Here is a 25,247-nt window from a genome sequence, read left to right as displayed (position 1 = left end):
TACTCTATAATCTTTGAAATAAGACAGTAACTGGGTGAGTAAGAGACCATACTTATGCTCGTGTCTCCATTAAGGGTCCCTAAACATCCCAGCCCACAGTAATTCCATTTTTCTTTAAACTTGTTTGTCATTACAGTCATATACTTCCTTGCATTATTATTGTAATATTTAATATCAGCATGTGCATCACCATTATATGTTCCTTAATATCATGGAATAGGAATCTTTCTATCATATCTATCTATCTATCTATCTATCTATCTATCTATCTATCTACCTATCATCTATATATCTATATCTATCTATCATCTCTATCTATCTGTCTATCTATGTATCTATCATCTATATCTATCTATCTAAATCAATCAATCTATCTACTATCTATCCATAAATCATGTATGTATCTACCTGTTTCACAGCCCTAACATATTAAATGGCAAATGTCTCAATATTTAGTGCCCATGACAAAATGCTTAAGTGCATTTTCATCTACCTCTTTAGTATTTTCTTCTCTATTACCTTTGCAGATTTTTCCTCCTCTCTTGATATATTAAGTACTAGTATCTTCAAATGTGGATTTTTAGTACTCTTCTCCCATGATGCTGTCTCTCCCTGTCCAAGAAAGCTCATCTACACCAATGGCCTCATTTACCATTAATACTCAGATTACTTACCTCTTCAAATCTAGTCCAGACTTTGTATTTGTCCTCTAGACTTGTGTATTTTACTACTTACATATCATGGCTTCTGGGAAATCTTGAAAGCAAGTCAAATTCAGGTGGTTCACAAATGCAGCCATAATCTTTTCCTGACATGTAGCCTTGTTCTAAAATTCCCAGCCCAGGGAATGGCCTAGTCATCCATCCTGTTACTTGAGCTAGAATCTTGTGTCATCCTTGACAACCCCCTTTCCTCTCTTCTCCATCCACATCCAATCCAATTCCAAATTATGTCAAACTCATCTCCTAAATGTCCTTCAAGTAGATCCACATCTCTCCAGCTTTATTATCTCAGCTACCATCAAACTATATTACATCAAATTGTCATCATTACTCTCCTGCACAGTAACTTTCTTTGTGCTCTGCTGAGAAGCTTACTCCCATCCTATTTATTCTCTATATTGTAGCTGGACTCATCTTTTCAAAATGCAAAGCCAATCACAATACTACCTGCTTAAAATCCATCAATGGCTAATTTTTCATTCTAGGATGAAAAGAAAATTCTATAACATGACTTCAAAGGCTCTGCATGCCCTTCTATTTCTCTTGTCCTCTCTAGTCTTTTCCTTGATGGTCTCCACTCCAGCCCTACTGGCTTCTTTCTGGAATCAATGTCACCCACAACTCTTCATGCCACTGAGCTTTTACACATGGTATTCTGGTATTTCCTCTGCCAGAAATGCTTCTTTTTCTCTTTTTGCCTAATTAATTCTTGTTTATTTCTTAGAACTCAGCTCAAGCATTATTTCTTTAGGGAAACTTCCTCTGACCTCTTGACTTTGTCCTTTTTGCAATGTTCCATTGTTTCTATGATTATCTGATTAATAATTATCTTTAAGCTCTGTGAGAACTGTCAGCAATGTTGATTTGTTCATTCTTGTATTCCTTGTGTCTAATATTTTGCTTTACATATAGTAGTCATTCAATACATATTTGTTGAATAAAGACTCATTTTCTTTTCTTTTTTTGCAGGACTGCCATTTTCATTAAGAACTGCCACTTAGAGGTACCAAAGTAAAGGATATTTGCTACCTTAAATACTTGCCAGTTCAGGTTGGAGGCACAGGCAGCAGCAAGAATGGGTAATTTTCCACTTAAAATATTTATAGATTATAAAACAATGTTACTCTGTAAACTAGATAGATTTAATGGAATTAACCACATTACTGTTTTACTTTGTTGAATAATAACTAAATGATAGCTCCTGTAAGAAGGACCAATTGAAAAATAACCCATTCTCTTTCTCTCTCTTTTTTTTTAAATTTAGAAAGAAATGTTCTTACAACATTTTCACAGAAAATGTCCCTGTTAATTTTGAATGAAATGCCAAAAGCTGAGTGAGTATTATAGTAATAAAGATGGGAAATCATATATCATGTTCCCTGTATGTCTATTTGGCCTTATACTGATTTATAGACAGTTGACCATTGAACAGTGTAGGGGCTAAGGGCACTGAACAACTATGCAGTTGAGAATCCACGTTTAACTTTTTAAAAATTATTGTTAATTAATTTTTACATATTTTTTCTAAATTCATGCCAGACAGATGATAACTTTGTAACAAGGGTTGAGTAGGGCACATCCAACACGTACACATGAAAACCCGATCATCACATTTGTGAACTACAAAAGGATTGTGTTTAACTTTTTACTCCTCCAAAACTTAACTGCAATAGCTTTCTCTCTGCTCTACCAAGAAGTTTGCACCCATCCTATCTATTGTCTATCTTGTAGCTGGACTAGTCTTTTCAAAATGCAAAGCCCATCATAATGCTGCCTGCTTAAAGTTCATCAGTCACTAATATTTGATTCTGGGATGAAGAGAAAATTCCAAAACATGCCTTCAAAGACTTGCCTGCCCTCTTGTTTCTCTGGTCTTAGTATAGAAAGTTAAGAAAATCATAAGGAAGCAAAAATGTATTTATTAAGTGAGAGTGGATCGTAGCAATAGTACATCTTCAATGGTGCCATCCCCCCAGACTTTCATGATGTTCTGTCTATCAGGGTTCTCTTCCATAGCATTGACAATTCTTTCCATAGATTACTGTGTGTAATGAGCCTTAAAGGTTCTTATGACACTCTGATCTAAAGGCTGAATTAAAGACATTTTGTTTGGGGGCGAGTAGACCACTTCAACATCGTTGTGTTGAACTCATCGAGTTCTAGGTGGCCAGGGACATTGTTCAATATCAAAAGAACTTTGAAAAGCAGTCCCTCACTGGCAAGGTACTTCCTGATTTCAGGGACAAAGTATCAATTTAACTAATTCAGAAAATGTGTCCTCATTGTCCAGGACTTTTTGTTGTACAACTGACAGACTGGCAGCTGGAGTTTAACTTTTCCCTTCGAGTCTCAGGAGTTGGCAGCTTTATAGATAAACACAGGCCTGAAGATAAAACCAACGCCTTTGCACAATACAGTAGAGTTAGCTTATCCCTTCCTGCCTAAATCCTGGTGCTCACTTTTGTTTTGTACTAATAAATATTATTTGTGACTTTTTTTTCCAGAATAATTTCATTTGCATTAAAAACCTATTCAAGCAGATATTCTTTCCCCTCAATGATTTTCTTCTGTCTCTTAGTTGGCTGAAACTTCTTCTCTTGTTATCTTGACATTTTTAAAGCCAAACTTCTTTCCAAAGTTACCAAACCATATTGTGCTGGCATTAGATTTTCCAGCTTTAGATATTTCGTCTTCCTTTTGCTTTGTCATATACTTTGCTTTTTCTTGAATCATATTAGAGTCTATAAATATGCCTTTTTAGACAATCCCACACCCACATAAAAGCTCTATTTTCAGTGTGAGATAAAAAAAAGTCTTTCACAAAAAATGCAAGATTTTTATGACTGCTGCAACAATGTCTTCACTAATTTCTTTAAAAAACTTTTTTTACAATGGTCCTTACATTAGGTTTATTTATCTGGAAGTGGTGGGCAACTATAGCTGCAAGCATCAATCTATGACACACATCAGGCAATTCACCTTTTTCTTGTAATGTCATGACTTTCTCTGCTTTTTGGGAACACTTCTGGCATCACTAGTGGCACTTCATATGGGTTCCATGGTTTTATTTAGGGTTTATGATATTGCAATAAACATGATGGAAAAATACGCAAGAATCATGAGAGATCACTTTTTATTGTGTTTGGAGAGCAGTTTACTGGAGAGGAACTGCTAACTCACTGCAATACAACAAGAAGTGGCTACAAAGTTATTACAGTAGTACAGTATATACTAGAGTTAATTTTACGCAGTTGTGATTTAATAGTGCAGCTTAACATTTGTTTACACTTCTCGCAACTCTAAAAGGTGCCATGTATAGTCTGTAAGTGCGTGCGTAAGTTTAGATAATTTTTAACTTTTACAATAGATCTGCGTATATTTTATGGCAGTAAATGCCATATACTTTATGCATTTGTGACATAGGTAACTTAAAATTTTTTTCATATTTGTAGGCTGCACGGTTTGAGAATTTTTTCAAATAGTAACAAATTTTCACAAATTTTTCTAATATATTTATTGAATATATAGTATACATGTATCAGTATATATATATCAGTATTTATATCAGTGTGTATCTGTGTATAATATATATACATATATAATATATATCTGTATATAGTATAGAATATTATATATAACAGTATATAGAACTATGTACACTATTATATATATGTATATATGATTGTTCAACACAGCACTTTTAGAGCTGTATGATAGTGAATGGAAACGGTTTCCTCTTGCTTCACTTGTGAGTAGCCATCAGTGAATCCACTTGTAAGGGGCTGAGATTGATTAAGCAGAAAATATATATAATTTAGGTTTATATGCAGGGTACAAGTACTAGATTCATGGTCCAATCAGGCTGTGCCATATGGCTTTGGATAATTTGCTCTCTGAGCCTAAGATGTGAATAATCCTGCCTTCTTGCTGTGAAGAATAGTTGTGAATGAAGATATATTTGAAAAGCCTTAGTGTAGACACTGCCATGAGACAGCTCAGCAAATTTAGCTGTTGATGATAATGATAATGAGCTAATAAGAACGATGCCTTTTTGGAACATGATTTGATGCATATGTGATTTTTGTTTTAACTGTTTTTCATTTTAGATATTCCAGTTTATTCAATGATTTTGTTGAATCTGAATTTTTTTTGATTGATGGGGATTCATTACTTATCACATGTGTCTGTGAGATATCATTTAAGCCTGGGCAGAACCTCCATTTCTTCTATCTGGTTGAACGCTATCTTCTGGATCTTATTAGCAAAGGAGGACAATTCACCATAGTTTTCTTCAAGGTAACATGACAGTTGAGTTCTTTTTTATAATATGAGAACTAAAACTAAAATTTCCTAAATTATTGTATATATATTTTTCTTATTACAAAGTAGATTATGTCTATAAAAGTTCACAAAATTGAAAGGAAAAAAAGGAAAAAATTACCCACAATCCCAGTATTCAGAAATCACCACACTTGAGATTATGTTTTATTTGAATGAAGAGAACTTTATTGTAAGGACACACGGGATCATGAGAGAGGATGAGAAAGCTCCTCAATAGCGGCCCAGTTGAACTCTGGATTCTAGTTCTCCTGCTCTGAGAGCTACTTCTGTTTTCAAAACTCAGCAGGCAATTTATATGAGCCCAGAGGAAAATATATCTGAGCCTGGGGACAGTCATTAATAATGCTTTGTTGGCTGGGCACAGTGGTGCATGCCTGTAATCCCAGCACTTTGGGAGGCTGAGGTGGGAGGATTACTTGAGCCCAGGAGTTCGACACTGCAGTGAGCCATGATCATGCCACTGCACTTCAGCCTGGGTGACATAGTGAGACCCAGTGTCTAACAATAATAATCAATGTTTTATCATGGTTTGTTCGAGGTATTTCCAAGATAATACTATTTTTGGTTTGCTTTTTTATTATGAATATAATTAATATAATTTTCAACAATTTCAAATAAAGATATGTATAACCACTACCACCCTTCCTAATCCTATACCTAAAGGTAAAGAGCTTTGGTGTGGGTCTTTTCAGTCGTTTTGCAGTCTCAATTATTGTTACATTTCTGAACATGGCTGAATGCTTGCCAGCCATGTTTTGCATAAAGAGCTAGGCTTCCGATCTAATGTTTACAATCTAGTTGGCTGCCCCAATTTTGGTATGCCGAGACAATCTCAGTTGCTTAAGGAGGGTTGCAGTAACCTGGAGCAATCCTCTAGAACACAGTGGTTCACCTCAGCTTTCTGATGCAGATGATTTATATCTACCACTTGCTTTCTGTTCTTTTTCTTTCTGAAATGAGATTGGAGAGGAAAAGAATTAGAAAGTGGGAAGGGTAAAGCATGATAAGCTCCGAGTATTAAGTGCCTGCTTAAAGGAGACACATGCATTTAAATCCAAACTGTGATTTTTTTCGGCAAATATCTGTAAGATGGTAGTAAAGTTTAGGGGTCTATTCCCCGACCATCAGACAGAACAAAACTGTTGGATTTTATTCCTTCAGTGCCTTTAATGATGTGTTAGCCAACTAAATGATTAAATGATAATTTTGAAATAAAGTGTACTTCACCTCCTCCTCCACAGGATGCCGAGTATGCATATTTCAACTTCCCTGAACTTCTTTCTTTGAGAACTGCTTTAATTCTTCATCTTCAGAAGAATACCACCATTGATGTTCGAACAACATTTTCAAGATGCTTATCAGAAGAGTGGAGAAGTTTCTTGGAAGAGAGTTACCCATATTTCCTGATAGTTGCAGACGAAGGCCTGAACGATCTACAAACACACCTTTTCAACTTTTTAATCATTCATTCTTGGGCAAGGAAGGTCAACGTTGTACTTTCCTCAGGGCAAGAATCTGATGTTCTTCGCCTTTATGCGTACCTTCTTCCAAGCATGTATAGACACCAGATTTTTTTCCGGGAGGTAATTCACATCCAGAAGACAATTTCTTCTAGAAATTTTCAAAATGTTCTAAGTTACTTGACTCAGTTTTTTCTCCTCCTTCTCTAGGAAGTTATCAGAGGTTTAACAGATAGGTATAACAATGAATAATATTAAGTAAATAATGATAATGCAAATGCAGTCATTTATCAAACACTTATTGTTATAAAATTGTGCTTGGTATTTTCTCATGAATAATTTTTATTTAACCTTAAAACCAATCTTATAAGGTAGGTGTTAGTATTTTGTCTGTGTTTTACAGTGATGAAATAGATGCTAGAATCAGTAATCTGCTCACCAAACACACCGAATGAATAGTAGAACATGGATTTGAAAAGACACAGTCTGACTCAAGCCCCTATGTCCTTAACCACTGCATAATACATTGACCTCAAGGTATTGAAGGCCAGAAATGCATGCAATTAGGCAAAAATTACGCCCCTGTTGCTGAGATATATCGACAAAATGCTATTAATATGGTAGCCTTTAATAAGAAAACAATGGAGAAGGTCAATAAAGAAGGAAAATAACTGAAATAAGCTTATTTCTTATTATTAAGTAATCAATAGGAGAATTTTCAAAGTTCTTAGAGTTCGAATTCCATGATGTTATTATTTTGATACATTAGTATATTTGACAATTATTGTATTGAAATTTTGGGAGTAAATATGCATACAGATGTATTTATAAATTACTATATTTATGTATAAAATAATAAATGATAGCTATAATAATATAATATATAATAATAGAAATTATGGTAAATTTATTTACATAATAAATTAGAAATAAAACAATACAGTACCATATAGTAAATTAATAAAATTAGTACATTAAATAATATAGTTATTTATAAATTACTAAATTTCTTTATAAAATTATAAATACATCCAGTTTCTGCTTATTTTTCACTACTGATGGTGAATTGTGAATATTAAGGCCATTCTTTAATTAATCAAAATCATTTTTGAGACAATTAACATTTGTCACTGTTTGATAATTGTGTCATACTCCTCATGTATTTGGAAATATCCACATGGTTGCCATAAAATAAGATAGTTTGTATTGCTTTAGTTAGTACAGTCATGCATCACATGGATATGTTCCAAGAAATGCATCATTAGACGATTTCACTGCTGTGTAAACATCATTAGTGTACAGACACAAACCTAGATGGTATAGCCTATGACACCCTTAGGCTATCTGATGTAGCCTACTGTTCCTAGGCTAAACCTATACAGCATGTTACTGTATTGAATACTCTAGGTAATTGTAACACAGTGATAATTATTTGTGTATCTAAGCATATCTAAACATAGAAAAGCTACATTTGAAAATGGTATAAAAGATTAAAAATGATACACTTGTATAGGGTACTTACCATGAATGGAGCTTGCAGGACCAGAAGTTGCCCTGGGTGAGTCAGTGAGTGAGTGGTGAGTGAATGTGAAGGCTTAGGACATTACTGTACACCACTGTAGGTTTTATTAATATATACAGTATTCACTTTGGCTACATTAAATTCATTTTAAAAGTACTTTTTTATTTAATACATTAACATTAGCTTACTGTAATTTTTTATTTTGTGAATTTTAATTTTCAAAAATTTTTTGACAGCTGTACAAACACATTATACAACTGTACAAAAATATTTTCCTTCTTTATTTTTCTTGAGACAGAGTCTCACTCTGTCACTCAGGCTGGAGTGCAGTGATGCGATCACAGCTCACTGCAGCTTCCACGTCTCGGGCTCAAGTGATCCTGCCGCCTCAGCCTGTCGAGTGGCTGGGATTACAGGTGCACACCACCATGCCTAGCTAATTTTTATGTTTTTTGTAGAGACAAGGTTTTGCCGTGTTGCCCAGGCTGGTCTCAAGCTCTGGGGCTCAACCAATCTCACTGCCTCAGCCTCCCAAAATGCTGAGATTACAAGTGTGAACCACTGTGCCTGGCCTTCCTTTCTTTATATTATTATTCTAATAGCTTTTTTTCTATTAAAATATATACTTTTTACTTTTTAAGCTTTTTTCTTAAAAGAAAAAAGATGCAAACACACACATTAGCCTAGGCCTACACAGGGTCAGGATCATCAAGATCAACTGTCTTCCACCTCCAGATCTTTTCCCACTGGAAAGTCTTCAGGGGCAATAACACACATGGAGCTGTCATCTTCTATGATAACAATGCCTTCTTCTGGAATACCTCCTTAAGGGCCTCCTGAGGCTGTTTGGCAGCTGTTTTTAAAATATAAGTGAAAAGAGTATACTCTAAAATAATAATAAAAAATTAGTGTAGTACAGTAAATCATAAGTCAGTAGCAGTCATTTTTATCATGATCAAGTATTATATACTGTACATAATTGTATATGCTGTACTTTTTTGTTGTTGTTTTTTTGGGGACAGAGCCTTGCTCTGTTGCCCAGGCTGGAGTGCTGTGGTGCGATCTCGGCTCACCACAACCTCTGCCTCCCGGGTTCGAGCGATTCTCCTGCCTCAGCCTCCCAAGTAGCTGAGACTACAGGCTCGCACCACCATGCTGGGCCAATTTTTGTATTTTTAGTAGAGACAGGGTTTCACTATGTTGGCCAAGCTGGTCTCGAACTCCTGACCTCATGATCCGCCCGCCTTGGCCTCCCAAAGTGCTGGGATTACAGACGTGAGCCACCACGCCCAGCCTATGCTGTACTTTTATATGCCTGGCAGCACAGTAAGTGTGTTTACACCAGCCTCATGAACACTTGAGTAGTGCATTGCACTGTGGTGTTATGACATCACTATGATATCACTAGGCGGTAGAAATTTTTCAGATCCATTATAATCTCATGGGATCACCAACATATAAGTGGTCTGTGGCTGAAGGAAACATTGTTATGTGGCTCTTGACTATTATTAGATTATTTTCAATTCTGGTTGCCTACTCTGAGCAGGAATAGCCCTGGGATTCATTTTTATATTGGGAGGAAGTACTGTTATTAATTGTCTCATTTTACTCTGTTAGAGCAATTTCTAAATCTGAGTTTTAAGAGTACCTACATATATCCTGTCTAATCTTTCCTTAAGAATATTTTTTTTTTTTTTTTTGAGAGAGTCTCGCTCTGTCGCCCAGGCTGGAGTGCAGTGGTGTAATCTCAGCTCACTGCAAGCTCCGCCTCCCGGGTTCTCACCATTCTCCTGCCTCAGCCTCCTGAGTAGCTGGGACTACAGGCACCTGCCACCATGCCCGGCTAATTTTTTGCATTTTTAGTAGAGACGGGGTTTCACCGTGTTAGCCAGGATGGTCTCGATCTCCTGACCTCGTGATCCACCCGCCTCGGCCTCCCAAAGTGCTGGGATCACAGGCGTGAGCCACCGCGTTCGGCTGAATAATTTTTTTAATGAAGGATTTTATTTTTGTTAAAATCTATTTCCTAATTTGTTGAATATTCACCTTAAAGAAGTTATGTTATTAGTCAATTTGAGGATTATGTGAAATATGATTGAAAGTACAATGCATATTGAAAATGGCTGCTGCTGGGTGATAGGTACCTGAAAGGGGGTTATGCTATCTTTTATTCATGTGTATGTTTCAAATTTGTTAAAATATATGGCATTAAATGAGGATGACGGTGTTTTGGAGGGTGCTGGAAGTGTTCTAAAATTAGATTGTGATATTGGTTCCAAAGTTGATAAATTTACTAACAGCCATTGAATTGTAACAAAATGAAGGAGTTTTATGTTATGTTAATTATACTTTTATGAAGCGTTAAAAAACAAAGTACACTATATTCCTAGGCAAAAATTAACTTTCAAAGACACAATAGTGATGTTCAATGGGGTTTAAAACTTACAATTACATTGGCATATTTTTTTCCTTAGAAATATATCGTAACATAATTATTTCTAAAATATGTAATTTTCTGTAGTTGGAAAATAATTACATATTTTATTTATAACAATTTTTCTGATTTTTCTTTATTTTACAGAATAAACAGAACATTAAAGATGCTTATATAACCCTGCTTAACCAGTTGGAAAGATTTAAGCTTTCAGCATTAGCACCTCTTTTTGGAAGTTTAAAATGGAATAATATTATGGAAGAGGTAACAAAACGTTTTAAAAAGCTTTGTATTTGAACTAAATTTTTAGTTATAGAAAAGTTGCAAAAATCATACAGAGTTCTCATATACTTCTCATCCAGCTTCTCCTAATGTTAACATCTTAAATAACCACGGGACATTTATGAAAACCAGGAAATTAACATTGTGTCAATCCTATTAACTAAACTTTAGACCTATTCCAATTCCACTGACTTTTCCACTGACGTCTTTTTGCTATTTCAGGATCCAGTCCGGGATACCACATCCATTCAGTTGTCAGTCACACTTTTGAGTGTCCTCCAGTCTGTAACAGTTTCTCAGTCTTTTCTTATCTTTCATGACCTTGACATTTTTGAAGACTACGAATCAGTAATGAGGTTATACATCTTTGGCCAGAATGTCACTGAATTAATCTTGGGTCCTCAGTGCATCCTAACAATATGTCTGAGCATTGGTTAAGTTGGTGCCTGACAGTTTTCTCTACTGTGAAGTTACTATCTTCCCTTTGTAGTTAATAAATCTTGAAGGACATGCTTTGTGACTATGCAGATCCTGTTTCTTCTCAAACTTTAGTTGATTCACTTTAATGTCCACAGTGGATCTTGTCTGCAACAATGATTATTGATGTTTTTGCCTAATGGTGATTTTTTATTTCACTCTTTCCTTGGAATTCCACTGTAAGGGACAGCTGTCCTAGTGCTGCCATTTATTTGTTTATTTATGTCAGTATGGATAAATATATTTATTTTATATTACAGGTTAAAATCCAACATTATAATTATTTTGGAGCTCAAAATGTTCCAGGTTCGAACATTAGAAGCCCCTTTAGGTTGGCGCCTGTGTTCTTTTACAAGCCCTCATCTTTCCATACTTTCTAACTTTCTGAAATCACAGGATGGTCCAGTCTCATCTTGTATTTTCCCTGCTCCATCCCTGAAATTAACTACTTCGCCAAGGAAGAAGGCATTGAGAAGTTCAGATCTGAGAACTTTGTTGGTGAACTGCTACTGGGGTGTCATTGCTACTAGGGCTTTTCAGCAAATGGAACTAGGATTCAAATCCATAATGGTTTATTTTACCTCTCCCCTTTCTTTATTTTTAATTTCTCTCTTCAAGCACGAGAAATCCAGCTTTCGTTATCTACAATATATTCACTTTTTTGTTCAGTTTTAATACACACAGAAAGTTATTTTATTTTATTTATTTTGATTTTTATAGATTCAGGAAATACATATGCAGGTTTGCTACAAGAATATATTGCATAATGTTGAAGTTTGGTTTTCTAGTGTACCCATCACCCAATATTGTACTCAGCAGGTAACTGTTCAACCATCACTTCCCTCTGACTCACCCCGTTTTGGAGCCCCCGTGTCTATTATTTCCCTCTGTATAGTAATTTTTTAATTGCTAACCATACCTGTGAGAAAAAGTCAGTGAGATTATAAGATTTATGTGCAGTTCTTTTTTAACTGTAGCCATAGAATATGTTAATATACCGTTTCCAAAGTTACTCAGGCTAGTGACTTTCTCACCCACCTCCTTTGGTGTGGTTATGTTATCCTTTATTATGTAATACAGTTACATTCATTGGTTAGTGTTTGTATTTCATCTTGGGTCCCTCCCACCTATTTCCTGGTTGTTTTTAATTATGTTCATTTTGAAAGGTATGTGAAAGCTATAGGAAACATTACCACTATACACACACACACACACACACACACACACACATTCTGATGTTAAACACATAGATCGTAGCTTCTATTTTTTTTTTTGAGACAGAGTATCACTTCGTCCCCTAGGCTGGAGTGCAGTGGCATGATCTCGGCTCATTGCAACATCCACCTCCCAGGTTCAAACAATTCTCCTGCCTCAGCCTCCCAAGTAACTGGAACTACAGGTGCCCGCCACCATGCCCGGCTAATTTTTGTATTTTTAGTAGAGACGGGGTTTCACCTTGTTGGCTAGGCTGGTCTTGAACTACTGACCTTGTGATCCACCCACCTCAGCCTCTCAAAGGGTTGGGATTACAGGCTTGAGCCACCGTGCCCTGCCATAGCTTCTATTTTCTTGAGTGTTTTTATGATAAATGCATGAATGTTTATTAAAAGTATGGATATAATTATATGATTTTTCCTCCTCAGTTTTATTAGTATTGTATAGGGTATTAATGATTTTCCCAATATTGAAGCAACTCTGTATTACTGGAATAAATCCAACTTAGTCAGGGTGTATTAGTTCTTAATAATACACCCTGGATTCTGTTTACTAATATTTTGTTTAGAATTTTTGCATCAGTATGCATGAATGATATTTCTGTAATTTTCTTTCTTTGGATTGCCTTTATCTGGTTAGATGTCAGTGTGATATTTTCTTCATAAAAAAGATTAGAATGTCTTCTTTTTCAATATTGTGAAATAATGTATAGATCACTGGGATTATCTAGTCTTTGAAGATTTGACAGAAATCCCCTGTGAAGCCATATGGTCCTGGTGTTTTTTGTGAGGTAGTTTCTTAGTTTTCTGTATTTCTTCCATGGCAATTGACTTCTTTGGGCTTGTTAACTCTAATGGGATCAAATTTAATAATTTATTCTTCTGTGAAAATTATCTATTTCACTTAAGTTTTCAAGTCAATTTGCATAGAACTTTGTGAAGTAGGCTTTTGTGATTTAATTTATCTTCTGTTTCAATAATTACTTTCCCTTTTAATTTTTATTTTGTATATTTGTGAGTTTTCTTGTTTTTTTTTTTCGTGATCAAGTTAGCTAGTGGTTTGTCTGTTTTTAAGTTATTTAAAACCAAGAATTTTGATTTATTAATGAGATCTATTGATTTTTTTATTTATTTTGTGCTTTCTTTCATCTTTTTTTGATTTTTTGTTGTTGCTTCTTTTTAGATTTTTTGGGGGGTTGGGAACTTACTCACTTAAAAAATTCGTTTATTTTTATTGTTAAACTTACTTAGTGAAATAAACTTTCCTCTGAATCACCGCTTTAAATATATCCCATAGATTATGCTGTAAATTGTCATTTAAAAAAATAAGTTCTGTAATTTCAGTTTGTATTCCTTTCACCCAAGATTGACTGAATAGAAATGTTTTTAAGTTCCAGATTATAGCACATTTGTGATTTTTTTTTTTTTTTTTTTTTTTTTTTTTGAGACAGAGTCTCACTCTGTCTCCAGGCCAGAGTGCAATGGCACGATCTCGGTTCACTGCAACCTCCGCCTCCTGAGTTCAAGCAATTCTGCTGCCTCAGCCTCCCGAGTAGCTGGGACTACAGGCTCATGCCACCACACCCAGCTAATTTTTGTATTTTTGGTAGAGACAGGGTTTCACCAAGTTGGCCAGGATGGTCTTGATCTCTTGACCTCGTGATCTGCCTGCCTGCTGGGATTACAGGCATGAGCCACCGCACCCGGCTATGTTTGCGACTTTTTTAATTTCTTTTTTTTTTCCACTATCTTTATTGTATTATGAAGATGTTAACATATAATTAATTTTTATGGATGTGCTGGGGACATTTAAGACAAATGAAGATTCCCTATCACCACAATGTAGTTTGATTTATAAGGTCTACTCTGTTGATTATGGTGGTTTAAGTCTTTTATCTCTTATCTTTTGTCCAGCTGTCTCTCTTGTGTATTAAAATTTGTTATTATAGGTGAGTTTCTCTATAGAGTTTCTTTTATCTTTTGTCATTTTTGTTTCACAAGGTTGGTTGCTATGCTGTATGCTGGATAATTTTTCATAAGGGATATCTTTTCATTATAGATTATGGCTTTTAGAATAAAAGACTGCTTTTCTTTTTCACATGTAATGCTTTTGAGTTTGAGTTCTACTTAGCCCAATGTAAAGATACTAACCTCTGCTGTCTTTTAGTTTCCATTTACCTGGTAGAATTATGTCCATTCCTTTATTTTTAGTCTTTCTGAATCACTTTGTTTTAGTTGTGTGTCTTGTATATGGAATGTGGTCCAAGTTGAAATTATTTTTTCTTTTATAGGTAAGTCTTACATTTACTGTTATGACTGACACGTTTGGTCTTGATTCTATAATATGTTATCGGCATTTGTATTCTGGTGTGTTTGTTAAGTTTCTTTAATTATAAGATGTGTATTCTTTGTTATTTTATTTAAACAATTTTAAATTTTGGGCTATTTTACATGTTTTGTTAGGATAATTACCTTTGTGCTGCACCATTTTTATAAAAAGAATAATCTCAATCCTCTGTTTCCTTATTTTGCCTTTCACTATCTGGTTTCTGAGGTTTTAATTTTGCTCAGTATCCTCTAGCACTCATTTACTGTGTATAGTTGGTTTTCTTGGATTATTATTTTTAAAATATTGATTTTATTATTATTAAATTATCGTTTTTACTATTATTTTATTATTTTTATTATTTTTCATTGAGACAGAGTCTTGCTCTGTTGCCCAAGCTAGAGTGCAGTGACGCGATCTCAGCAACCTCCTTGCCTCCCTGATTCAAGCAATTCTTCCACCTCAGCCTTCTGAGTAGCTGGAACTACAGGCCTGTGCCACCACACCTGGCTAATTTTTGTATTTTTATTATAAATGAGTTTTTGTCATGTTGCCCAGGCTGGTCTCGAACTCCTGGCCCCAGCCTCCCAAAGTGCTGGGATTATAGGCATGAACCACCACGCCTGGCCCAGTTTGTTGTTGATAAGATGTGCGATGATACAAATATTTTTCTGTCTTTCATTTCCACTATTATTTTTCTGACCTTTTTTGGTTTTTATTTTATGTCATTTGGTTGTTTTCTTACCTTTCTTCATTAAATTTTATTGAGATTATTCTCCTTTGGGCATATTGTAACTTATTCTTTATTTCTGGATAGCTTTGCATTTTTCTAAGGTTATTTTGCTGAATTAATTATTTATTGTCTCTTTCTTTCTTTCCCACTCTGTTTTTCATTTATCAGTTGTTGAATAAAGATCATTTTTTGGCTGGTGCGGTGGCTCATGCCTGTAATCCCAGCACTTTGGGAGGCTGAGGCGGGTGGATCACAAGGTCAAGAGATGGAGACCATTCTCACCAACATGGTGAAACCTCATCTCTACTAAAAATACAAGAATTAGCTGGACGTGGTGGCGCATGCCTGTAGGCCCAGCTACTCGGGAGGCTGAGGCAGGAGAATCGCTTGAACCCGGGAGGTGGAGGTTCCAGTGGGCTCAGATCATGCCACTGCACTGCAACCTGGTGACAGAGTGAGACTCCATCTCAAAAAAAAAAAATCATTTTTTGTATGATGGAATGCTTGTTTGAGTATATCCATATTTAGAATGTAGACTTAGAGATTTCTTCTGTTTTATGGTTGCTGTTATTATTATTACTTTTGGAGGTAATGATGAGATTTTTCACACAATTTGTGTGAATTTTTTTTTTCCTGGTATTATTTTTTGCAATAGCTCTCTTTGTACTTTCCTTTCATTTTAATGATATTGAGGTTTGTTACAAGATACTTTAATTCAATTTAATCCAATCCAATTAATTTAATTTAATATAATTTAATTTAATGTTATCTTTTTCTGCTAGCTTGTCAGAGTCCAGGCATGTTAGTGGGGTTTTTGTTAGTTTGTTCATTTATTTGTTTTGGTAGTGGGTGAGTGGTTTTGGGTCTTCAGATCATCTGCTTTTCTTCTGACTTGCAGAGCCCTCAAATTCTTCTTTGTCTTCTTTTACCCTTTCGCCACTTAATTGCCAAAGGATACTTCTTCCTTTTTTAAAGCTTCCTTTTCTTTCCCAAAGCTGTTTTCAGAAAATTGTCCCCTTAGGTAGTTCCTATCTTTTAAATAGTTTCTATTCTTTTTAAAAATTTTAAATTAAAAAAATTATTTTTGATTGACACATCATAACGATATATTTATGAAGTACAATGTTTTGTTTTGATATATGTATACAATGTGACATGATTACATGGAGCTGATTAACACATCCATCACCTTGCTTACCTATCATTTTTTATTGTGAGACATTTGAAATTTATGCACTTATTTTGAAATATATGACATTATTATTGGTTATAGTCATCCTGCTGTATAATAGATCTCAAAACCCATTCCTCTTTTTTATCTGAAAATTTGTACCCTTGGATCAGCAAGTCTCCATTTCTCCCCTCACCCTCTGAAAAGAAGAGTTTCTCTTCTCTATTTCTATGAGTTCAACTTCGTTAGATTCTACATATAAGTGAGATCATTTGGTATTTGTCTCTTTGTCTTGGCTTATCTCACCTAGCATAATATCCTCCAGATTCATTCATGTTGTTGAAAATGACAGGATTTCCCCGTTTTAAATGCTCAGTAGTATTCCATTGTGTATATATATCTCATTTTCACTGTCCGTTCATCTGTTGATAAACACTTAGGTTGATCCACGTCTTGATTATTGTGAACAATGTGTGAATGAACATGGGAGTGCAGATATCCCTTCAACATACTGTTAAAAGAAAAACTTCAGCCAAATTAAATTTAAAGGAGTTTAATTGAGCAATGAAGGATTCACATATCAGGCAGCCTCCAGAATCACAGCAGATTCAGAGAGACTCCAGGGGTGCCTCGTGGTCTGAACAAACTTATAGACAAAAAATGTAGAGTAACGTACAGGAATCGGAAGTGAGGTACAGAACAGCTGGATTGGTTACAACTCTGCATTTGCCTTATTTGAACACGGTTTGAATGCTCAGCAGTGTATGAGTGGTTGAAGTATGGCTGCTGGGATTGGCCAAAACAGCGATTATTACAGGAACATAATCCTAAACTAAGTTTTCAATCTTGTCTACCTATTAAGTTACATTGCAATTCATCCACAAGGATTCAAATATAGAAGTATGAAGTCCTTCTCAAGCCATATTTAGTTTGCTTTAACCATACTAATTTCGGTTCCTTTGGATACATACCCAGACATGGGATTACTGGGTCATATGGTAGTTCTAATTTTAGTTTTTTTGAGGAAGCTTCATAGCGTTTTCCATAATGGCTGTACTGATTTACATTCCTATCAACAATGTATTAGAGTTCTCTTTTCTATACTTCCTCTCTGACACTTGTTATTTTTCATCTTTTTGATAAAAGCCCTTCTGACAGACGTGATATCTCATTGTGGTTTTAATTTGCATTTGCCTGATGATTGGTATAATTAGTAATGCTGAGCGTATCTTTCATGTACGTATTGGCTGTTGGGTTTTTTGTTTGTTTGTGTGTTTTTAGTAATGTCTGTCCAGGTCCTTTGTCTATTTTTAAATTGGATTGTTTGTTTTCTTACTATTGAGTTTGAGTTGTTTCAATACTTTAGATCTTAACTCCTTATTAAATGTATGGTTTGGCCGGGCATGGTGTCTCGTACCTGTAATCCCAGCACTTTGGGAAGCCTAGGTGGGTGGATCATTTGAGGTGAGGAGTTTGAGACCAGCCTGGCTAACATGGTGAAATCCCATCTCTACTAAAAATACAAAATTAGCTGAGCAGTAGTGGCACGCGCCTGTAATCCTAGCTACTTGGGAGGCTGAGGCAGGAGAATCGCTTGAGCCTGGGAGGCAGAGATTGCAGTGAGCTGAGATTGGGCCACTGCACTCCAGTCTGGGTGATAGAGTGAGACCCTGTCTCTAAATAAATAAGTGAATAAATGTATAGTTTGCAAAATCTGTGGACTGCCTCTGTTTCATTTGCTGTGCAGAAGATATTTACTTTGACGCCATCCCATTTGGCTATTTTTGCTTTTGTTGCCTGTGCTTTTGTGGCCGTTTCCAAAATATCATTGCCCAGCCCAATGTTGTGGAGCTTTCCTCCTATGTTTTCTTCTAGTAGTTTTGCACTTTCAAGTCTTATATGTAAGTCTTTAATCCATTTTGAGTTGCTTTTTGTATACGGTATGAGGATCTAATTTCATTGTTTCTCTTGTTATACAGTGAACTCTTTTACTCTATGTACACAGGTTTCCTTTCATCTCAGAAAAATTTTATCATTTCATTTTTTTAACTTTATTTTAAGTTCAGGGGTACATGTATAGGTTTTTTATAAAGGTAAACTTGTGTCATGGGGGTTTGTTGTACAGATTATTTTGTCACACATGTATTAAGCTTAGTAGTACCCACTAGTAAGATCACTTACAAATAAAAATATTTTTCTAAATAGCATGACATGTTGCAATTTTTTTCTTTGACAGGCACACGAGACTGTATCTCTGCTTACGCAAATCTGGCCAGAAGGATCTGACATTCGGCGTGTCTTTTGTGTTACTTCATGCTCATTATCTTTGAGAATGTACCATCGCTTTTTAGGAAACAGAGAGCGCTCTTCTGTTCAGGAAACTGAGATCCAACAGGTGTGGTTGTTATATGAGAAAAACTATTTCTCTCCACTTTTGAAATTTCGTTGATTTGTATCTTTCATTTCCTCTATTTGGTACTTCATGTTTTTCTCTTATTTATATAAACTTCAAAAAATAAAACTGAAATTTGTGTCTATCAGGAAACACTTATTGTGCCATTAAATGATTTAATGTTTTACTATTTGGATGTTTCACTTAGTATATATTTAGTCTAAATCATCCAAAAGAAAATGAAACAAGACAGGATATTAGCACTTGGTGGAGGCCTAATATGCTACCATGTTTTGGGCTTTTTGTATGCATTGTGCCATTAAATCCTCACAACAGCATTGTGAGAAAGGCATTAGTATTCCCATTTCACCTATGAGAACACTAAAATTCAAATAGTCCAGGTAACATTTTTCAAACCAAAGTTACTAAATAGCAATGTGGATTGAACTCAGGTCCATCTTGTACAAGTTCTACAATACCAAACTGTCTTTTGAAAGAACATTCCTACTGTAGTGTCTTGGCATCATCCTAGCCGGAGAGATACTAAAGTTTTTAACCTTCTTTATGGCCAACAGGATCCATTAAGAATCTGTTGGCCAGTCTGGATTCCTTCCCGCAATACAGAATTGTCTCTATGTATATGTGCTTATGGGTGTGCATGTTTACACATACACACACACACACACTCAGACGCATGTGTATACATACTATTCTGTATACAGTCTACCTACTGGGGGATTCTTGGCTGAAGATTTCTATTAAAGAGAAATGAGTTTCTGAACATTTCAGAAATGTTCAGGTCTCATTATCTTCTACTTAGCATCCTTGTAATTGTTTTTCCAATTATCAGATTGAATATATTTTTAGTGAAACATTTATTCATAACTAGACGTAGTATTTTAAATCATTCTCACAAAAATGATACTAAGTCAAATCTGCCTCTCTGGAATTTCTAATGATTAGACTCTATTTGTATTTGGCCTTCTGGAGGTGCCCTGATGAAATCTTACACTTGCTTTGTTGATAGCCCTGCAAATGTTTGAAGATAGCTATGACGTTCTTGTCCCATGATATCAGATGTGTCCACTTCTTTACCCGTGTTCTCACAGGGCAGGTTTTTCAGATATATTACCATCCTGGTGTCCTCGCCCTGGTAATTTTCAATATTATTTAAAAATATGATGCCTTGGATGGAATAGAGCATTTAATGTGTGGCTCCATCAGTGTAGAGTCCTGTGAAATTACGACTTCATTAGTTGCTCGATCAGCACATATAGAGTTTGGCTTAACTAAAAATCCTGAGAAATGTTTTATTTTAACTGCGATTAAGCCGGCAACTTCCCATTCCACTTACCTCACATCTGTATAAATGCAGTAGATTTTATGTTATAAAGAAAAGGAGAGTCTTAAAAAATGTAGAATGAAAAATGTAACAATTCAGCTGGGCACGGTGTCTCACACCAATAATCCTAGCACTTTGGGAGGCCGAGGCAGGTGGGTTACCTGAGGTCAGGAGTTCGAGACCAGCCTGGCCATGGTGAAACTGCGCCTCTACTAAAAATACAAAAATTAGCCAGGCATGGTGACAGGTACCTATAATCCCAGTTACTCGGGAGGCTGAGGCAGGAGAATCACTTGAACCTGGAGTTGGAGGTTGCCATGAGCTGAGATTCTGCCACTTCACCCCAGCCTAGGTGAAAGAGCAAAACTCTGTCTCAAAAAAAAAAAAAAAAGGAATAATTCATGATTCCTGCACAGCAAAGGTAGCTGCCAGCTTTTGTGGTCCTACATGCTTATTATGCAATGTTACACCCTGCTGTTCTCTGGCTTATACCTTCTTTATTTTATTCAGGTGAACAGTAATTGCTTAACCTTGCAGGAGATGGAAGATTTGTGTAAACTGCATTGTCTCACTGTGGTTTTTCTACTCCATCTGCCTCTTTCTCAAAGAGCTTGTGCTAGAGTCATCACTTCGCATTGGGCTAAGGACATGAAGCCTTTATTACAAATGGTAAATGTACTCTTTATTAGTTTACTATTTTTGTGTTTTGAATGTTTGATAGATAGAAACTATAATAACTTTCAAAATTCTCTTATGTAGGACTACTGTTAGCCCCTTAGGGGCTATAAAAGTTTAATGGGCTACATCAATCACTTTCCAATTTCAGCATCTATGTTTAGGAGAACTAACAAATAGCATGATATATATCTAACCTAAGGAAAAAGCCTCTATTTTTGCTTTGTTAAATCTCTGCCAAGGTCAGGTTTTTGTGTTATCAACTATAGTTGATGGTTGGTGATCACTGTGGTCTGCTCTTAAGAGGAACTGAAGAAATAAATTTCGTAGTTTATTACTTTCAACTGTTATAGAGAATATTTAGAGACAATTTGGATACTTTAGGAAAATAGAAGCAAAAACAGAAGAAAAACTTCCCCGGAGGCCTACCATTTTAACCAATATGGATAACTGTTAACATTTTGATTTATTCTTTTTATTTTAAATGCATAGATTTTTCTGATGTTTTATTGTTTCTTGTATTGGAACTCTCTCTATATACATATATTTTTTTCATGTTTTTCTATTTTCTTTCACAATATTAGTATCATTTTTAATGGCTACTAGTTATCTTTTAGTACCATGGTTTACTTACCCATTTCTCTATTATGGAATATTAAGAAGACTTTGATGGTTGTATTATAGATGCTGTTATTCTCTTTGTGTATAAGCCTTTTCCTTTAATTTGGGGTTATTGATTTTGGCTTGAGAGCTAGAAATGGGATTAAAGGATCAATTGTCATGAACTTTTTTTAATGATCATGATACATATAGTGAAAATGTTCAAGGAAAGCATTTTATGACCAATTAACTAGGAAGCCAGTCCACAAACATTTAGTGCATTGTGCTAATCACTGGGATAGAGTGAGAAAAATAAAAACATATTTACCCTTCCCACTCCAACCCCTTCATAGATCTACATTTTCCATAGAAGACAGATACTAAATTTTAAAAGTAATTTTGAAGACGGAATAATAGAATGCTTTATAATCTGATAATTAAAAAACCCAACGTAGTCTGAAAACGATGGTTTTTCTTAAGAAATGAAGAGAGGCCGGCCGCGGTGGCTCACACCTGTAATCCCAGAACTTTGGGAGGCTGAGGCGGGTGGATCACAAGGTCAGGAGATTGAGACCATCCTGGCTAACATGGTGAAACCCTGTCTCTACTAAAAATATACAAAAAAAAAAAAAAAAAAAAAGCCGGGCATGGTGCCAGGCGCCTGTAGTCCCAGCTGCTCGAGAGGCTGAGGTGGGAGAATGGTGTGAACCCGAGAGGCGGAGCTTGCAGTGAGCCGAGATCGTGCCACTAAACTCCAGCCTGGGTGGCAGAGCGAGACTCGGTCTCAAAAAAAAAAAAAAAAAAGAAAAAAGAAAGAAATGAAGAGAAATGAAGTGACCCAAGTCCTGGAGGAAGAGAAGGAGTTAGCAGGATGGAGAGAGGGATGAAACTGGATTCTAGGACATGAAGCAGCATGTGTGATTATCCTGAGGATGGCATAACCAAGGAACTGAGACACATCTATCATAGCAGGGGTAGGAAAAATATGGGAAAGTGATGAAGCTGAAGAGGCGGGTAATAGACAAGTCACATAGGATTCTGTAGGCCCTGTTAAGAGAATGGAGATGTAACTTGATAGAAGCACAATGAGAATCCACTGGATGGTTTCAAATAGATGAGTGGCACTTGCATTTGCAGACTCTTTCCCTGGCATGCAATGCAGAGAGTGCATTGTAGAGGCAAAATGGGGGATTTGGGGAAATTAGGTGGCTATTACCTCAGTCACGTAAGTGTTGATGGTGTCAGGAACCAGCAAGAGGTAAGTAGGGATGAATAGCAGTGGGCAATTTTAAAAGTTATTTAAGGTGAAGAATGACAAGTTTAGTGATTAAGTGTGGGGAATGAGGGAAAGGAAGGAGTCAAATAATTCCTAGACCCCTGGCTTGAGCATTTGTGGGGATGCTGCCATTGTATGAATTCAGGGCTTGTTAGTGGGGAAGGATCATGAGTTTCTTTTTTGGAAATACCGAGTTTAAAGTGCCAATGAAATGTCCACATGGAGATATCTAGTAAACAATTTGAAATAATGGTTTGGACTTAGAAGGGTGGAATGGGCTGGAGATAAAAGTTTAGGAATCGTTACCCTATAGATGTTAATTGATGCTATGCTAAGATATGAAATTATTTTGGAAGAGAGATATGGTAAGAGAGCTGAGGACAGGGAGTTCAAATATTCCAATATTAAACATTTAAATATGGGTTGAGACACTGGCAAAAGACACTGAGAAGGATAAATGGGAATAAAATCAAGGAGAATGGGTTGTCCTGAAGGTCAAAGGAACCGGGCAGTTCAAAAGGGATGTGGTTAATAGTATCAGCTGCCATAGAGGATTGTAATAGGTTGAGGACTGAAAATATGTTGTTTTTAATGACATGGAGCTCACTGTTGATCATAATTAAGAGACTAATTAAGGTCTAGGTTGTACTTTTAGCTAATAGAAAACATTAGTCTTTAATTAGATGTAAAAACGATCCTCTTATGTCCTCATTTTGCAAAGGGAAAACTTGGACTCAGCTATATGGTCCATGAACACAGCTAATGAATGATCAAGTTGAGATCTGACTTCACTCTCTCCGGCTTCCAAATATGTGCCCTATGGAGCAACAGCTGATCAGCCCATAGTCAGCCATCCTTCCTGCCTTTCCCATACTCCATGCCAGATTTTTGGTAACACCCTGTAGCTTAAGTGTAATTTGAGGTAGCCCCTAATATTTTCACAATAAAAGAAATTTTTGACATTTTTTGAGGCCTCTTGAGAAAGCAACTAAGCAAATCATAGGAGGGATTGTTCCATGAGGTTTGCTCTGAATCTTGAAGCATGGAGACCAACCAGGTAGGTGGATGGGAATCTTAAGAGTTTGAAGGATTCAGCATCTTCTAGGTCCCTGAACACTCAAACACATTTTTTTTAAATGCTCTTTTGACCTGAAAGTTAAATCTGAACATATTAAAATCTAAATAAAGAATAGAAGCACATTTCAAAGCAGAAGTATTTCTGTAGCTTTGGGATTCTATCTGCAGGTAACAGTGTGAGAAAAATACTATTTTAACAGTCAAATGCAGATTTCCTTGATTCAGGATAAAGAACTATACAGAATGCATTTTTGGATCAGTTTTTATTTTATTTTATGCTTTAATTCCTTAAGGTGTAAAGCATTCACCATTACCCAGCCTGAATGGGCTTACATTGACAAGAATTGGAATGACCCTGCCGCTGCCTTTCAGTTCAGAAGCATATGAACCCTATAGTTTGTTGCTAATATGAATATTGCCAATAACTTGGTTTTCTTTTCAATTTTCAGAAAAAATGGTGTGAATATTTCATCTTAAGAAATATACATACTTTTGAATTTTGGAATCTGAATTTAATTCACCTTTCTGACTTAAGTGATGAGCTTTTGTTGAAGAATATTGCTTTTTACTATGAAAATGAAAATGTAAAAGGTACCATCTCAGTATATTATAATCATTATACTTCCATCCACAGATAAACTTTATAAGGAATTTAAAACTACAAAATAATTTTTCTGTACTTCCAACATATAACGTAGCAATTATTTTCATCTTTGTTCACATATGTATGTAATATTTTAGTTGTAATCAGAGGGAATGCTGTATTTTAAAATATGTTTTTCACTTAATATTACATTAAAAGTATTTCAGGAGAAAATATATGTTTGTGTGTCCAGCATTTTCAGTTAATTTCAAAAGTTGAACTTTTCATTTAAATGCATGCATAATATTTCTTCATAAAATTTAATTAATTATTTCAGTACTATTGAGATATTTAGGAAATATAATTTTTTTCTAAAAGGTATGGCTAATTTATATATTTTTATATATAATTTGTTTTTCTTTCTTTAAAATCTTTTCTTAGGGTAAGGTTTCTGATGTTTCCTAGTAGTAAAACCGAACGAAATAAAACAAAAACATATTTGGACAGAACTCTAACTGATTGAACATTATTGAAGCTTTGACCACTGTGATGTGGTTCCTTCATGTTGTAATCATTGTAATGAATTAGCTGCATATAAACTTAACAATCCTTTACCAATT

General features: G+C 35.5%; 1 protein-coding gene and 1 non-coding gene across 5 annotated transcripts in view; one reads left to right on the top strand and one right to left on the bottom strand.

The window, feature by feature from the left end:
- The window catches only part of DDX60 (DExD/H-box helicase 60), a 110,088-nt gene that overhangs the window by 12,224 nt on the left and 72,617 nt on the right, over positions 1-25,247 (top strand). For all 4 annotated transcript variants that reach the window (XM_063664265.1, XM_054485748.2, XM_063664263.1 and 1 more), the window contains exons 2-9: positions 1,692-1,801; positions 1,987-2,056; positions 4,829-5,018; positions 6,305-6,646; positions 10,627-10,743; positions 18,919-19,077; positions 20,927-21,085; positions 24,494-24,635. In XM_063664265.1, the coding sequence (XP_063520335.1) occupies positions 1,798-1,801; positions 1,987-2,056; positions 4,829-5,018; positions 6,305-6,646; positions 10,627-10,743; positions 18,919-19,077; positions 20,927-21,085; positions 24,494-24,635 (1,183 nt within the window). In that variant the 5' untranslated portion in view covers positions 1,692-1,797. The remainder of the gene's footprint in view (positions 1-1,691; positions 1,802-1,986; positions 2,057-4,828; positions 5,019-6,304; positions 6,647-10,626; positions 10,744-18,918; positions 19,078-20,926; positions 21,086-24,493; positions 24,636-25,247) is intronic.
- LOC129036001 (small nucleolar RNA U13) lies at positions 2,256-2,354 on the bottom strand. The gene has a single exon (XR_008502471.1). It is a non-coding gene; the product is annotated as a small nucleolar RNA U13 (small nucleolar RNA).

The sequence above is a fragment of the Pongo pygmaeus genome, chromosome 3, assembly GCF_028885625.2.
Source record: "Pongo pygmaeus isolate AG05252 chromosome 3, NHGRI_mPonPyg2-v2.0_pri, whole genome shotgun sequence".
Taxonomy (NCBI): Eukaryota; Metazoa; Chordata; class Mammalia; order Primates; family Hominidae; genus Pongo; species Pongo pygmaeus.
This window is presented reverse-complemented; position numbering and strand designations above follow the sequence as displayed.